The following is a 17245-nucleotide window of genomic DNA, read 5'->3' on the forward strand; positions in this document are numbered from 1 at the left end:
CCCCCCCCCCCCCCCCCCCCCACACGAAAGATCCCAATCTAACCCCTGTCTACCTCACAAAATGTACACTTTCTATTTGTGCCGATGATATCTGAAGTGGTGAATTAGCCTTTTCACCATTTACACACTCGCTCTGACATCATGTCCCTTCTGATGTCACTGCAGCTGAACATTATTGGTGACATACGAGACACAGCACGGCAACATCTTTAGGCAGAGAGAGAATGTGATGAAACATATTGTTAAAAATAGAGCCGGGGGATGGGAAGTGATTTGATTGGGTAGGACATGGGTTTCCAGAGACATCACAACTCATTCTCGTGTTGGATACACACTGACTGCACAGCAGACGACTCAGTCCAAACAGAAGCCTGGCATTTATCAAGCAACATGAGTAGGAGTTCCTTCGCCGGCGTGTCAGGGCCATTGTAGACAAAAACTGAAACTAATTTGCAAGGTTATGAAATCATACGTTTATGACGATAGACTCAGAAAAATACCTGATAACCCGAAACAGGATCTGACATTTCGTTGCCCCTAAACTAGTGTTATTATGGTGAGGACGGCATTTCCTTTCATGTGTTATTTTCAATTAATACGGGTAAATATGATTACTGTTGCTAACTGTATGATCTCGTTTTTTTGGCGCTGCTAGCGTAGCTTTACGCTAACTATAAATTCTAACCGTGGTGCTTGTGCAGTGAGTAAAATGTCTTAACTTGATGTTTCTTTCATTTCATTATGCATCTACAAAGCTTAACATGTAGTGTAGTTGTTAACATTACTTTTATTTATGTCATTTTACGATCATATTCCCGTAGTTTAAATTATGAAAGCTCTAATGTGACATCTTCAATGGTTGCAGCATGTTCCATTCCTTAAGGAAACTTTTGAATAAGGAGCTGTATGCTAGCACTCACTGTGGTAATATAAGTATATTCATATCCTTCAGACCTCCATCTACTGACCACATGGATAAATGATTTAACAGACGTTTGAACTCTGTAAGAGGTATCCTGAACGCTCCTGGAGACTTTCCGTCACATTCACTTTTGAACACTTTTCAATCAGTTCATTATGAGGTTGAAATGATGACATATTTTCAAACCAGTAGCAGTGTTGTGATACTGTGAGAGGCTCTAGTATGAGCAGAAACTGAGTAGAGTGCCCACATCCAACCATGAAAGTGAAGTTGACTTAACTAGCTCAGTGTATGTGCTTCCTCACATTATCCTGCAGAGAAGGCTGCGTGTCTGTTCCTTCTTTATGTACGACAATCTCAAAAAGGTTCATATCCAGTGGCGTTTTTAGCTGGAAAAAATGCGCAGCAACATTTATTTTGCCCAGATGCAAAACCTAAAAATGACACAATATTGATTTGACATAATGTTTCACGTTTCCCAACACAGGTGGTAATCCAAATGGGCACATGCATGTATCTCTTTGGGTCATTTGGGGCAGATGGGGCAAAAAAAGCTTGCATGGCCTACTGTTACAGTAAAAATCTTCTTCGTGAAAGCTGAAGACATGACGAGAAGCTAGAAAGGTGCACTCAGTAGAGTACAGATCTCCTCCAGGTGTGTCTGCAGCAACCACTGCTGTAATGTTTGACTGAATGAACACAACCAACAACCGGCTAACCTCCTTCTAGACACCAAGTGGATCAAACATGTTTTCCACTCGTACATCTCTCACACAACAGAAACACTCTCATGGTGATCTATGCAGATGTCCACCGGCTCTGTGCAGGTGAGCGTCTTAGCGCCGACTCACGGGCAGAACTGCGTCTTGAAGAAATAATTTAGGCTTGAGCCTATCTTTTTGACAATGCACATGTAAATGTGAGGTTGATGCCCATTAATAAGGCGCTGCATAACTGTGTCTCTGGCTGCAGAGCAGCAGCTGAGTGGTGGTGATGCTCTCAACCGTGTGTGTTCTTCTTTTAGCTGTTAGTGTTGGAAATTGTTGTGTTGGAAATCGCATATTAACATCCTAACTCACTAAGCATGGTGTAAAATGGAGTTTGTAGTGTGTTCACACTGCATGGAATGTTGATTTTTGTGTCTGCAAAAATACCTGGATGTAAACTACATTAGCAAGTAGAGTATGAGACGTGAGCTTACTGCAAATACTCAATTGCCCCACAATGCACTGTGTCTAGGTTCCTTGAGACCGCCCATCAGTCATGCTAGATTTTGAGGCAGGATGAAAGCTTTTAATACATCTCTTTATTACGTTTTAATAGGTTTTAGGAAAGAAAGTGAACATCATTATTAATGATAATAATAATCTTCCCCCATAATTGGACCCCATCTCCTGTGTCTGTTTGCTGCCTTAAAATAGCAGTGTAGTAATATGAAGGTCGATTAAAGTACAAGAACACGTTTTCTGGGAGTATAAGTGCAGGAGAATTGTATTCTATCTACTAATTAATAATGCATTGGTACAGTACAGCGTATACATTACTCTTACAGTGATGTAAAATCCACAGCCCACAAGTATTCAGATGAACTAACAAAGTACCGACAAAAAAATACCAAAACAGTAAAAGTCCTGCGTTCTACTTTTTTTTTTACAGTAAAACAGAAGTATTGGCAACAGAAGTTGTACTTGAAGAAACTGAAACAAAATCAAAACACACGCCCATTACTGTTTATATTATTGGAGCATTATAACTAAAGCATGAACATGTCAACAAGCGTCTTCATGTTGCAGCTAATCGATGTGGGACTAACTGTTACGCCTCTTGTCACGAGCTGGCTCTGAAGCCCTGACACTGGTAAGGGAGACGCAGACAGTTGGCCAAAAGTAAAGAGTTTATTAGACATAACGAGCCGTTCTCGTTCCTCCACGGGGTGATAGGAGAGCACCGCTGGTTGCCAGGAAGGCAGCGCTTTATAGGGCGATCACCACCTCTGGTACCTGCTGGCTTAAAGGATCATAAACAAGTAACCTAGATAGGGAACCGTCACAGGTAGTTCTACTCCAACCACTAAAGCTCTGAAACAATTGAGCGAAGTAAAAAGTACAATGTTGAAGGATAAAGTAGCATCAAATTGAAATACTCAGTTAAAGCACAAGTACCACACACATCTTCTTTAATTGACTTACTTCTCTATCTTTTCTTATTGAATTATATACACCTGCAGACACATGTGGAGGTTTCATTATCTGGATAAGTTCAGGAGGAACAAGTATGTATGCTAACTCTAAACCAGATCAGTGTTGCAGTACACTGACCAGAATGCAGTGCAGCATCACAAGCATCCCTGCTCAGTTCGCCAACATCTGGAGGTTACATGAATATTACCACTAAAATAAAGCTAATCAATCGCATGGAATATTTAACCAGTCTAAAAAGGTATCTGTGCACTGTTTCAACCTCAAGCAAACCTCAAAAAGATTTTTAAGAAATAATGAAATGCAGGTTGAAATGTTATGAACATGAAAAGTGTTCACTGTCTAGAGGATACAAGACGCATCTGACTCTTAAAATATAATATATCACATCATCACATAATATCAATATCTTCATTTGAGGACCACCAACAGAACTATTGAAGTCTCTGCTGCCATCTTGTGTCTACTGTAGGTTATCACATTGCTGATTTTTCTACCTGACTGTTAATGCAACATGTTTGCCTGTCTTTTTCACCTCAGTGGATTGGAGGGCTACGTGGACCGTTTGCAGCGTAGCTCCGCCTCCAGTCCCGACCAGCTGTCAATCACTCTGAGAGAGGTGGAGGAGGGAGCAGTCAACCTGCGGAGGGTCGGAGAAGCTCTGGCCATCCTTAAAGGTTGGTTTGAGTTGTTTCAAGACGACACTGAATCACACAGTGTGTCTCTGTTGGCTGATTAGGATCTATAAGAGGATGCCTATTTTTATGTTTTGCTAGTATTGTACGAACTGGACGTTATCTTTCTGCTAAATGAAGAACAATCAGATGCTCTTAAATCTTTTCTTGAGAGGAAAATGTGTTTGCTGTACTTCCTACAGTATTTGGCAAAAGTTTTAACATACAAACTCGTAAAATAGCAGCTCACCTCTGCATGCTGTAGATTGACCTGGTGATGTCAGGCTAGCAGCAGCCTCTCACCAGCTTTAAATGAACTAATTGGTCTGTTTATACCTGAATTATGTCCAAAAATATAAATAAGATGATGATTAATGAATTTAAAAAAGAAAAGAAAAACTTGAATCAGGGGAAATCAGATTCAGACAGCTTGAGCGTATGGCTTGATGCCTGTGGTTGTTGTAGCTATTTTTAGATGAATTTATTTTATTTTCTGATTTATTACAATCAGAAAAAGATTTACAGGAACCTGGAACATCATTTGTATCTATTTATTTCCTAAAGAGCTTGTGCTGTTCAGGATTCCTTGTCAAATTGTTGTGTATGGTGACATGTAGAATTACACAGAGTCTGCTCTGTCTGTTTGTCTTCCAGGTGAGTATCCAGAGCTGCAGGTGAAGATGCGCTCAGTGCTGAGGCTGGAAGTGGAGGTGGTGCGTTTCCTGAAGGAGGAGCCTCATAAGATGGACTCCATGCTGAAGAGGGTCAAAGCACTGACTGAAGCCCTCAGCTGTCTCCGCAGGTGCTCATTAACTTCACTCAGGGGTAAAACAACTACGTTTAGCAGGAAAATAATCCTGATGCATTTTTGTCCTCCCTGTTATTGACAGGTGTGTGTCGGAGTCAATCGTCCCTGCCAGATCAGCCCAGGTGGAGCCTCTGAAGGTCCTGGAAACAGATCAGAGGCCCCTGAAGACCCAGAGCCCCCAAAGCTCCCCCAAACCCCAGCCTCGATCCTTGGTCAGACCTCCTCTGCCCGCGCCCTCTCTCTCCAGGAGTCAGGCTGAGGTCAGCCAACCCAGCCCCCCACTGACAGCCACCCATGGACGAGACTCGCCCACCGTGGCCAAGGTACTGCACTGACTGATTAGTCCATTTGCTGAATGATTACAAAAATGACAGAATGTGAGCCTTTGTACATAAACAGGTGTTCTGGTTAGGAAGCCGTCTGTAGTGTAGAATGTGAGACATGTTGTTGTGTTGTGAAGGTGAGCCCTCGCAGCAGAGAGGGCAGCCCTGCTCTGCCGAGGAGACGGGGCCCTCTGACGTCCCTAACACAGGAGAGCCACGCTGACCACACCACAGTGAAACAGGTCAGTGTCACTCCAATGTGACACCTTCAATGGTTGGAACATGTTCCATTCCTGAAGGGGACTTTTAAATAAGGAGCTGTGTGCTAGCACTCACTGTGAGGTGAAGAATTTGTAGGTCAAGATGTTTGAGTTGTCCATTATTATTTCAGTATCAGTTGAACGAGATGTTTTTCTCACCTGCAAATCATTGTAGGAGTGATACTGATCTCCTACAGCTTCAGTCCCCTTCACAGTTTTAAAGAAACCACAGCTATCATCAACCTGTGTGACTGTGTGTGTGTCCTCCTCAGACTACAGAGAGACACACTCCAGAGGGCAGTCTGGGTGTAGAAACCAGCAGTATGAACCAGACCAGCACCAGCCAGGCCAACCAGCCAGCCAGCTTTGTCTCCAGTCAGCTTCCATCCCCCAACACCAACACAGACTTCGACCAGGTCCTCCAGGAATCCCAGGCCAGCCTGATGAAGACCATCACTGTTCTGAATGTGTTAGACACCACAGAGGGTTGCTCTGATTCTGCCTCGAGACAACAGTCCACTGCATCAAAGTCAGAGCGGGACACGACTCTGGACCTGACCCTGCAAGGTTGACCTGTAGTATCTCATTCACTGAAAACACATTAGGCCTTATGTAACAACATGTTCTTATTTTTATCCAAAATCGTATCTGTGAGGTTTGCTTGTACAAGTGTTCGTAGTCTGATTTTCCATCCAATTACTAACCCTTACGAGTTTTAATGCCAAAATATCTCAACACTAAAAGAGCTCAAACTTGTACAACAGGTCTGGACCACTCGTGAAATGATTTTGTACTTCACTGAACATGTTGAATACATGAGGCCCAATGCTCCTAAATCACCAGAATGCTGTGAGTTTAGATCTAAAAGTAGCTTACTGTATGTTTGCTCTTTTTCTCCATACACTCTCAACATGTCATCATTTCATTACAGCTGCAGTGCATTACAGTTCATAAGGAAGCCACATGCAGTAGGGTCTTGTCAAAACCATTACGTTTAAAACTGTACCCAATGGCCCCGCCCATAGTATTATTACACATAGCACATTCCCATAATACTATATAGCTACATGGGACGGGTGTTATACAAGTATCTTTTAGATATAACCTAAACACAAAGGTCTGTGTGTCTGTGTGTGTGCTACAGCCTCAGTGGAGCAACGGGCACGTCTGTCTGATTCCCAGGAAGACACAACTCCCCGGCTGAGTGATGAGGTGGATTCCACCCACTTACAACCCTCAGATACAGGTATGGTACCAGTTTGAACAAAGAAAGTAAAACACAGCCATATGCAGTTAGAAAGTCAACAACAAGTTTAGAGAGTCCTGATCCAATATCTATATGATTGAACAAAATACCGAAATGACCAAATATCTTGACTTGGTTTAGTCTTCATATGACCATTGATTGCACACATAATTATTCCACTACAAATCTAAGTTACTAAACTTCAGCACTCTGATGTTTGGATGTGTTTTGCTCCAGCAGCAGCCTCACAGCTTCCTGCAGCCCCTGTCGATCCTCCTCCCTCAGCTCCCCAATCAGCTGCTCCTCCCTCAGCTTCTCCATCAGCTGCTCCTCCCTCAACTTCTCCCAGCACAGAACGCATTAGCCGGCCACGGGTGGAGAAACCCCGCCGCACCAGTGTGGATAAGGAGATGAAGCAGAGTCCAGACAGGGCCAGCAAGTCTCCTCCTCCTCCTCCTCCTCCTCCACGAAGGTCAGTTCAGCCCTGAGGCTCACCTGCAGACCGGGCTTTCTAAAGGGTAAAAACTAGATACCACCTCTTATACATCATTATTGTTTATTGCCTTTCCAGGTTCCATGCTGTCAATTCAGGTCTAACCACAGGAAGGTCAGGAGAGGTGGTTTTCACCACCAGGAAAGAGCCGCTTGGATCCCAGGTGTGTGTGTGGTACTAGCATCGTGATATTTTAAACAATACCCAGCACTATCTAGCCTATGGCCCACTGATCAAAGTATTACAGTATTTGTATGTTTGCGGTATTACAAACTGGTAGTCTGTGGTGACATTCTGGGAAAACTGCTGTATGTTTATCTCCATTACATACACACAAAGAATGGAACCACGGATACAATTTTGAAGACTTGAAGCTCATTTACCAACGAAAAGACTTCAACCTGCTAACTCTATTTAGAAAGTCTAAATCAACCACGACTGAAATCTTAAGGATCATTTTAAACAATTAATTATCAAATATTAATAGAGAATAGAAAAAAAACTATAGAAATATGTACAATATATCTGTTTCATTTACTCTATCCTGTGTTTCTGCTTCGTGAATCTGTTCAAGGACGAGGGTGAGAAGGAGAAAGAGCAGCCGCTGGTTCCTCAGCCCAAACCCCCGAGACAGCCACCAGAGGTCAAACCCAAACCCCAGATGTGTTCTCCTGCACATCTGGCTGGTTCCACCTCCACCCACTCCACAGCCTCAGCACACAGGGGCGGGGTGGAAGAAGAGGAGGAGGACAACAAATTCATGAAAGAGCTGCAGGTATGTGAACACAATTGCTGTTTCTTAAAACTTAAGCAGATCAAGTACTCAACCAGGGACAGTACACCAGATCTGGGACTGTGTTCAACTCTGAGAGCCAAACTTTTGGATATCTATCTATATATATATATTTACCCATCAGATTTCATCAATTCTACACATCACAGCATTAATTAAAGGCGTTTAGCATCCATTGCATCCTTGTACCTCTGACCCCATCCATGTAACCTTAAGACCATCTGCCACTTTCACCCAGGTGTTTCACAAATGCACTTTGAGGGATGAAGGGAGCAGAGGCGTGGTTGAACGATCAGCCTCTGAGCTCCAGAGCAGTGAGATGGAGTCTAAGGTAAAAAGAAAAGGAAAAACTGTCTAACAGCACTAATTATTAACAACAGACCTTTTAACTCAAACCAACTTTGCTCCCCGAAGTTGTAAGTGCATATTAAAAAAGTCGGCTGGCTTTTAATAGGACTTACTGTAAATTCTGTAAAGTCACATCACTGTGTTCTGGCAAAAGCACATCTGTGTACAGGACAGTGTTCTGCCAGAAAAAGATTGTTTTAATCCACAATAAGTTAAACATCTGAGTTTGTGTTCTAATGCTAACGATCTATAATCAAACTAAACCTGTTGTTTCTTAAGATAGATACATTTACAACTCATTGTTGTTGTTTTTTTCATCTCTCACATTCAAGGTTCAAGGTTAACCATCAAAGTATGACTTTTACAGAATGAGTTGAGGTTGAAATTGTCCACTAGAGCCGATAATAAATCACCCAACAGTGTGCTTACACTTACACTTAGATTCTCACCGGACTAAAATGGGTTTGCTCACCTGATTTGTGGTTGCAGTGAATTTGTTCCTGCTTCTAACTCTAACATTTCTGGATTAACATCAATGAGGCCGTTGTAACTAATTGCCTTTTTTGTTCCTCTGTCTCTCTCTGTCTATCTTTTATATCACTTATAATAACACTGCATTCACCAACGCTGAGATCTGGAGACACAGTGATATAGAAGAAAAAATAAGTCCAACGGGTTAACAAACATTTAGAGAGGTGGGAAATAAACTAAGCCTCATTGTGCAGGAAAACTGTGCACACAGGGCCAAAATGAACTCACAGAGAGGCCCCTATTACAACCACCCATACACACACACTGTCCCATCCTCTCTGACAGGACAATACCCTGCCCTATGTTTGTGATAAGTTGGATATGCACCTGTACACATCATACCAACAGATATAACAGCTAATAAAACAAATGCAGGAGCCAGACTTTTAACAGTTGGTCAAGTCAAGTCAGTTTTATTTATATTGCCCGTTATCACAATCTCGCCTTCTGTCCTTTGACCCTCGATTCAGAAAAGGAAATGAAATAAAGCTCAGGAAGAGCAACAGAGGAGGGATCCTCTCTGGAGTCTGAGCCACGCAAGCTCCTCCACCATGTAACCTGTGAAGAAGGCAGGCTACACAAACACCAAGCAAAAATAATACAAATGAGTAATAAATAATACAAATAATAAATATCCTGGAACAAAATATACTAAGGGTCACATTTACAGCTGGTGTGTACACTTATAATAAGATCCACCTTGACACACCAACACATGAACAAGCAAACCTTTCTGATTAACTTCCTATTCTGCTGACATAACATGGAGAAGTGACGAAGGTGAACTGGTGCTACCTTTCTGTAACCTCCACGCCTCTCTTTTTTGGAAAGCATAGTTGTCAGATTATCTCTTCCATCACTGTCCTAAGCATCTTTCCGCCTGCCAGTGTCTCTTATATTGTCGCTGTGGGATCTTTGGTCACATGGACCGTTCACACTCTATAACTGCCTTTTATGAATTAATTAATAAACGTCTGCTCCCCACCCTACTTTGTCTTCTCAAGTCTTTCATTTTCTTTCAACTGGGATCGATCACAGTAGGCCTGAGCACACACACGCACACAAACAATACAATACAATACAGTACATACATAAGCCTCCCCTACATAGGTAATAGGTAGGATACAACAATGCGTACATGCACACACAGGCACAGCTGCTTTCATTGTCTGACAGTCAGGATCAAAACATAATGATTTTAATTTGAAGCTCAGCAGCTTGGTAACGACTGCTGGTCAACATATTTATGAGCAGTCATCAAATTTCATACAGAAATAGAAAAATATGTGAATTATAACGACTGAGTTCAGCAGCATTAAAACAGAGTGACCGTGAAAAAAAGTGGAGGTGGACCAGACCTCCTCCTGCCACACCTCACTGAAAAAATAGTTTTGATGTGTATGTGTGACATCAGAAACAAATTAAATGCATAAATTACCAATAGATAAAAGGCCTTTATATACATTTAACATGTGCATTTCACGTGTCAGAGACTCAAGCTGCTCCGGCATAGATAGACCCGACGTGTACCGATAGAAAGGCGAGAACATGCCAGGTAGTTGGCATTGTAAGCAACTACCTGGCATTGTAAACAGTGTGTGTATACACACGAGAAAGGCTCAACCTTTGCTGCAACCCAGCGCAACGTCATCCAGGCAAAACGCTGCAGTGACCAATCACATACATGCACAGGATTACCTCGGTAGATCACTTCTGTACGTGTTTGTACTGTTTACCTCACAGTCGTGAATACTAGAAATGAGCAGTTGCCTCTGTGATAACTTTCCAGAGTTGTAAAATGCTGACTTTGAGTATTGTGAACTGGCATCTGTTAAGCCCTCAGACTGATGTGTAACTCCCACTGGACTTGTCGGATTGTATTTCATTGTCTCGTTGGAACCTGCAACAACACAACCCCCTGCTTTTGTTTTGATGCGGGGCTGTTTCATCTGAACAAAACATATCAGGGAAAAGCTAGCGATGTGTGGGTATTTGTCTTTTACAGCATTTGAAGGGTGTGCATGTGCCTCTTTGAGATTGTCCAATAATTCAAGTTATCCTTTATATAAAACTGTGATGCAAAGTCTTTATTTTGATTTGTACATTTATTAAAGTTTGTACATTTAAGAGTATCTTGTAGGTATTGGACATGTCTTTTTAGTAATACTGGGATATAAGACTAAATTTAGGATTCAATATTCTTAATTTCCAAATTATGATGTGTTTAATCTTGCCTTTTCTAATTATAGGTGACTACAGAACTGTCAAATAAGAATTATTTGCCAGGTGGAAATAAGCAATGGAAAGGAGAAGTGAGGACATCTCCAACGTCACAGGTGTCCAATCTGAAGCCTTCTGAGTTAGCAACATCAGACCACCAGTCAGCTTCTCAGACAGGAATTACAGATGGCTGCCCTAATAAACTCATAACAGCAGCCGGACTGGAGGAACACATTGAAGTGAGGAGAGGCAATGTAAATTCTGATAAGAAGGACGCAGAGGATGATGTGGTTAAACAGGTGCCTTCCTTAAACTGTGCAACAGTAGAGAAGGTGGAGGTACCCCCATCTGCAGCTTTACAAGACGCTCAGACTGTACAGAAGAGTGAGGAGATTCCAACAACAAGCCAAAGGAAAGCAGAGAAGATGGAGGTACATACAGCTCCAACCGTTCAAAAAGAAAATGATCTTTCTTTGAAAAGTCCTGATCAGATTAACAAGGAGGTCGTTGGACAGGTGTGCTCCCCAACCTCAGCAGAAAAGAAAGTCAAGTTTACAACAATTGTTACTCTACAAAAAGAAGCTACCGACATCGCAAGTCCTGACCGGACAAATGAAAAAGTTGTTAACGAGGTACCAGCTGAGAAGAAGTCAAATTTGATGGTAGTATTAACTTTACAAAAAGAAAACACCCCAGAGGACAGAGGGATAGAGTCCCTGAGCTCAGATCAGTGTGTAGCTTCTTGCCCCGTGAAACCTTCACTCGTCTTGACTTACAGCCACAGCAGCAAGCAGCAGAACCAGGAGGCGGCAGCGCAGGTATCCAGGGACCAATCACAATACACAGAAGAAGGAGGTAGCCTGAGCCCCGTTCTTTTTGAAGATGAAGGACCTCCTCCTCCACCACCTCCAATTGGTAGAATCTCCAAGACCATGAGTCCAAGAGTCAGGACACAGTCTAGAGGGGAAGACCTCGCTGAAACGAGTGACTCGGACACTCAGACTGTAGCTGGGGTCGACAGTACTGGTGAACCCACTTATCGGGCACATGACAACCAAGGTTTCCAGGACAGTGATGACTCTGATATGAAACCTATTATTGTTTTCTTGAATGAGCCTATGGACATTCAGTCAGCCTACAAGCGCCTGTCGACCATCTTGGAAAGCGAGGAAGATCTTGACAGGATTCTCTCTCCAGCAAATATCGTGGAGGAAGAGGAGACAAAGCAGTACGAAGAGAAACAGAACGTGGGAAGAATTAGCATTACTGAAATAAATACAGACTTCGACCTTAAAGGCATCACGGGGAATGGTCAGAATTCTCTACATATGCACAATCAAAGACCTTCAGCAGATAATGTCTCAATTCCCGAAAACCAAGACCAGGGTAAACCAGACTCGCTTAGACAGCCAGAGACCAAAAGGAAATTCAAATTCAAATTCCCCAAAAACAAACTGGCTGCAATTAGCCAGGCCATTCGTACAGGGACGGTCAAAACAGGAAAGAAGACTCTCAAGGTTGTTGTCTATGAGGAAGAGGAGGAGAATGCATCGTACAGCAGGCCAGTGAAGGAGACCAAGAAGCCAACAAAAGAATCCAAGAGGTTTGACACCAACAGTACCAAACAATTCAACCTGGGTGAAGGCAAAACCTGTGACAGAGGCGTCAAGGTCTCCCCTTCCATCGATACCAGACACTCAAAGTCACAGAGCCGGGTAGATGAGCTCTGCAGGGGTACGTTTGACTCTATCGACAGTCTAGAAGAGTCAATTAAACAGTTGGAAATCAGTGTGGACAGTATATCTGGCCCTTCTTCTCCCACCAGCATTGTGTCCTCACCTCCTCAGTCCCCTGACTCCTCCTTTGACTCCAGTGACAGAGCTCAGCTTCAAGGCAAAGTCAAACGAGAGAGAGCGAGAAGCCCGTCCAAGAGGCCAGTGTCTCAGATCCTAAAGGGCCCAAATCCAACTCAGAGTAAGAGGCCCAAGCCACAACCTCTTCACGACTCAGGGAAAACCTCCACCAAGAAACAGGTCTGATGTTCCTCTGGCTGCAGAGCTCGCTTGCTTCAGTGATGCTGGGCTGGTGATGGGCTCGCTACTCTGACTCTCTGACTCTACGCATTATGTGTTCTTTAATCGTTCTGTTATAGCCAGAGGTCATTTTGTTTCTTCCAAGCAAAGTACGTGGTAATTCGTACCAGAACGGACAAACTGACTTGTACTGGTTTGTTGGTGTAGCCTGAGAGTTAATGTATTTCCTACAAAGAACGGTTTCCATTTTATTAGTTATCATCTGCTCATTCAAAACAGACCAGTTACGGTTCAATAACAAAGGCAGTAAACCAGATTTCACTTTCTCAGGACCACTAACTAGGACAATGGCTATGAATAACTACAGTAAATGTGTGCTCAGACACACATTTTGACAGATGGACTGTTTGTATTTGCCACAATGGAACCGCCTCTACTTACCAGGAACTTTAGTTCTGTTTCTCATTATCGTGCACGTCCTTCACTTCCATGAATTGCTGCCTCGTGATAAAGCGGAATCTTTCGCTTTTCAGCTGATCATTTATTGCTCCATTTGCCAAACACAAATTTCCCGTCTGCTTGCATCCAATCACGTCTTTGATCATGCTGCTTAATATCATCTAACATTGTCTATATCTCGAAGATGCCTTACTGTTTTCCCATTTCAACCAGCATTGCTGACTGATATACCCCTTTACGTACAGTAAAGACTACTCAAATGTACATTTGTGTGGTTGAATAACTTGCAATACAACGATGTCCTAATTGACACTAATTTGCTGCTTTAATCTGATGCTTTTGACTATTTTTTTTAGTGTTGTAGCTGCTATCGTACAAACGCAGTGTCTCCTACATGCCAGTCTGGCCCAACTAACCCTTTTGTCCATGTATCTTCTTGCTAGACCTCCAGCAGCAGCTCCAGCTCTTCTGCCCAGCGATCCCACACCAAATCCCGACAATCTTCTTCCTCTAGCTCACCAGAGAAGATGCCCAAGGGCCAGCAGCAGCAGTCCCCCCAGAAGCAGCCCAGCCAGGTAAATGACCTCTGAGAGACCTGAGCACAGCAGCTCTGAGTCAGCGTAGACAGAAGGGGAATTACGGTAATACTCCACCAAATGGCATCTTGATTCATGCTGTTCATATAGCAGGTTAAACAACCTTTTACCTTTTTGTTGTCAAGTATCAGTACATTCAAACTAAACTTGAAGCCCCCCCATCATTGGTCATCATTATGTAATTTACAACTCAAACTAACAAATACCTGCCTCAGAAAATCATTAATGTTTCCACTTTAAAATAACTCTATCCTCTGAAACTCCAGCTGGATTCTGCTTACCATGAAGTTATACAGATATTGAAATCTGCGTTGACTCTTGCTGTACATTTAAAGATAGTCATATTGACTTAACTTTATCCCTGAGACATGCAAGTAGCAAGCAGAAGCTTTAGTTGGGGTTAGGACATGTGGAGTAAATTCTCATCTTATTTACCTAAACTAGAGAATCAGTTTTCTGAAATTACACCCAAACTAGACATTTGAATTGAACAAGCTATAAATAAATTGCTTAGATGAGGGTGAACTGGGTACCATCAATTAGAGAGCAGTTAGTCAATAGCTTGGAAAAAGAGTGAATTGTATTTTAGTGATTGTGTTTGCAGTGAGTTTGACATGTGTTGAGGTTGTTTCTGTGGTGGTGCATATCTGTCTTATTTCCTCAAGTTATATCTGTCTGTTTATGGCTGTGTTCACGTTCCTCTTCAACTCTTAACACGTCTTTCAACATACGCTCCCCTGATTTTGTTATAGTACCCATTAATGTCCCCGTATCCCAAACTAGCTGTTAATGTTTTGAACGATCAGAGAGTGGATCTTGACCTGCATGTAAACCTGCATGTTCGACAGCTGTTCTTCATCTGGCAGTGAGCTGTGGAAATATTATTTGGGTGTCAAAAACTCTCAAAAAACCTCTTTTTCCTCAAACAAGGACGCATAGAAGCCATGATGTACAAATATTAGGGATCCAGTTGAAACATCCATCATTGATTAACCCTCACATGTATGTCATGGAAGAGTGCGTCTTCATTAAGTACTGCATGTGTGTCAAATCTTTTTAACGACATGTTTTGTGATTACAAAACAATTCAAACTTTTTCTGTATGGAGACAAAAGTATTTAATATCTTTTAATATTCACTGTCACAGACAGGTTATTCTTACATTAACTTGACTTTGTCTGCACTGATGCTGATTCATGTCGGAGAAATAGCGCTGCACTTTTTCAGTCATGTGTGTTACTACTATGTCTTTGGCCAGTAGAGTAAGAACATTAACTCAAAAAATGAACATTTATTGAGAATGACGTTTAGTCAGAAAAAGAGAGGCGTCCCATGTGTTATATGTGATGGAACACTAAAGTGCAATAAAGCCAAAATCAGAAAATATGTCCAAATACTGCCAACGACCATAAACATAGAGACCCTGTCAGAGTTGAAAGACGGGGGCAGCTCATCAGGAAGCTCCATTTGCAGATAAGTGAGAACGGGCTTCACCTGGGATCTAACAGCCTCAGGGGTTCTCGACAGGATAAAAGGAGGAAATGCTTTTACTTTTATTTCTTGATCAAGGCAGATTCAGGTGTTAAATGACCCGACCCTTTTAAATGAGCCACTCTAGGGCCCAAGAGGAGGGTCTTTATTCTTCTGGTCACTTCCATTGATCCACTTTATTCCAGTCCATGTGGGAAAAGCCTTCAGTCAGCATTTCCAAAAATCTATTGATTTAATCAAAGGTCACCAGTAAATCACTAATGCACTAAGCCCTGCCTCTCTTGCATGACTTCAGACAGAGCTGTCAACTGAAGTGGTGGTCACACTGGACATCAGTAGAGGGAGCAGTACCAGAGTCTGTGCTCTGGTTCAGGGGTGGATTAGGGCCACGAAACAAGGGTTTCACTTTACAGTGAGGAGGCAGACCTTTTAGCTGGCGACAAATGTTGACCCGTATTAAAAATAACTCATTGCAATCGTCATTTCCAGTGGGCGCACAGCCGTGTTGATGTGAGGCTACACTACCTTTGCCACTGAGTACACAGTGTACGACATGGAAGTGTACTAACAGAAGTATCTGAATCGAGACACAGCATGACTGTCAGGGGAGAGAATGAGAGCGCCAACGGTCAGCCATCTATTTTGTAAGGACGTTTTCACTAAAACACACTGTAGCAGTTCTAGCCTAGCGAGGTATTGGCTGGCCAAAGCCATAGCAGTAACCGGTATGAGTGTTCTTCTCCTCTCATGTGGGCTGTGTGTTGTTGGCTTTGACCTGCCGTGTTCCGTGGTGTCTGTTTACAGGCTGACAGCAGAAGCAGTAGAGCAGCCGGGGATAGTAGCCATTCTGTCGTTGCTTTGCGTGCCTCTAAGATCCCAGCCATGTGCCATAGCTCTGGGAAACACCCGTCTGCCTCTTTGTCCACTCCTCACTGCTCAGACACCACCGATAGCTTCCAAAACCTCTCCTCCTCCTCCACCTCCTCCTCCTCTGCTTCTTCGCCTTCAGCTTCTTCCAGCTTCTCCCCGGGGAAGCACTCTCTTCTGTCTCCCCCTTCAAAGTGTTCTTCCAGCCCGTCTTCTCCTTCCTTGGCCCAGCGTTCCAGGCAACAGGCTCTATTGTGTCCTCTCTCCTCTTCCTCCTTGGTGAAGAACTCTTCCTCCGTTTCTCCGTCAGTCTCCCCACCTCGCTCCCCTTCTCCTTCATTTTCTTTCTCCTCTCCTCCACACAAGTCTTTTATCCCGTCTCTGAATCTGAGCCGTCTCCTCCCCTCGTCTAGCCACGTCATGTCGTCATCCCACGCTAACGCCAGCCCGGCCCAACACGGGCCTCGCAGCAGCAGCAAACGCCAGCACCGCCTCGTCCTCACCTCCACCTCCACCTCCACCCCACAACACAGCTACTACTCCTCATCCTCCTACTCTTCATCCTCACCCTCCTCCTCCTCTCTGTCCCCCACCTCCTCTTCCTCCTCCCCTCCTTCCCCGTCTTCCTCCCTCCTCCCCACCATGGTGAGTCATGGGGCGAGGAGCGTCCGAACGTCAGCGTCCAACCCCAGCTCTCCGGGCCGTGGCAAGAAACGCTCCGGAAGCCAAGCTGGCAGAGTCCTGCGCATGACGACAGCCTCACGGGACGCAGCGTGACATTTTCCTCTACGATTCAGTATTCAACATGTGTGAGTGCAGAAGTAAATGGGCGGGGCATACCCAACTGATGACAAAAGACAAACTGCACTGTGTTCCCACAGCAATACTTACGATATCTTTGGACAAAGATGGCATGCAAAACCTTGGAAAAATAAAAGTCCAACCTGATATCTTTTTAGTCCAAACCAAACTAGTACTACGTG

General features: G+C 43.4%; 1 protein-coding gene across 1 annotated transcript in view; it reads left to right on the plus strand.

The window, feature by feature from the left end:
• The window catches only part of LOC116398341 (sickle tail protein homolog), a gene marked incomplete at its 3' end in the record, with an annotated part of 79965 nt that extends 63119 nt beyond the window's left edge, over positions 1-16846 (plus strand). Inside the window, exons 13-25 of the mRNA XM_031874565.1 lie at positions 3661-3797; positions 4449-4596; positions 4685-4925; positions 5063-5167; positions 5458-5752; positions 6330-6431; positions 6669-6903; positions 7003-7087; positions 7499-7699; positions 7956-8048; positions 10846-12849; positions 13752-13883; positions 16200-16846. Coding sequence (XP_031730425.1) covers positions 3661-3797; positions 4449-4596; positions 4685-4925; positions 5063-5167; positions 5458-5752; positions 6330-6431; positions 6669-6903; positions 7003-7087; positions 7499-7699; positions 7956-8048; positions 10846-12849; positions 13752-13883; positions 16200-16846 — 4425 coding nt within the window. The remainder of the gene's footprint in view (positions 1-3660; positions 3798-4448; positions 4597-4684; positions 4926-5062; positions 5168-5457; positions 5753-6329; positions 6432-6668; positions 6904-7002; positions 7088-7498; positions 7700-7955; positions 8049-10845; positions 12850-13751; positions 13884-16199) is intronic.
• Between the last annotated feature and the right edge of the window lie 399 nt (positions 16847-17245).

The sequence above is a fragment of the Anarrhichthys ocellatus genome, unplaced genomic scaffold (assembly GCF_004355925.1).
Source record: "Anarrhichthys ocellatus isolate YVR2014 unplaced genomic scaffold, GSC_Weel_1.0 scaffold82, whole genome shotgun sequence".
NCBI lineage: Eukaryota > Metazoa > Chordata > Actinopteri > Perciformes > Anarhichadidae > Anarrhichthys > Anarrhichthys ocellatus.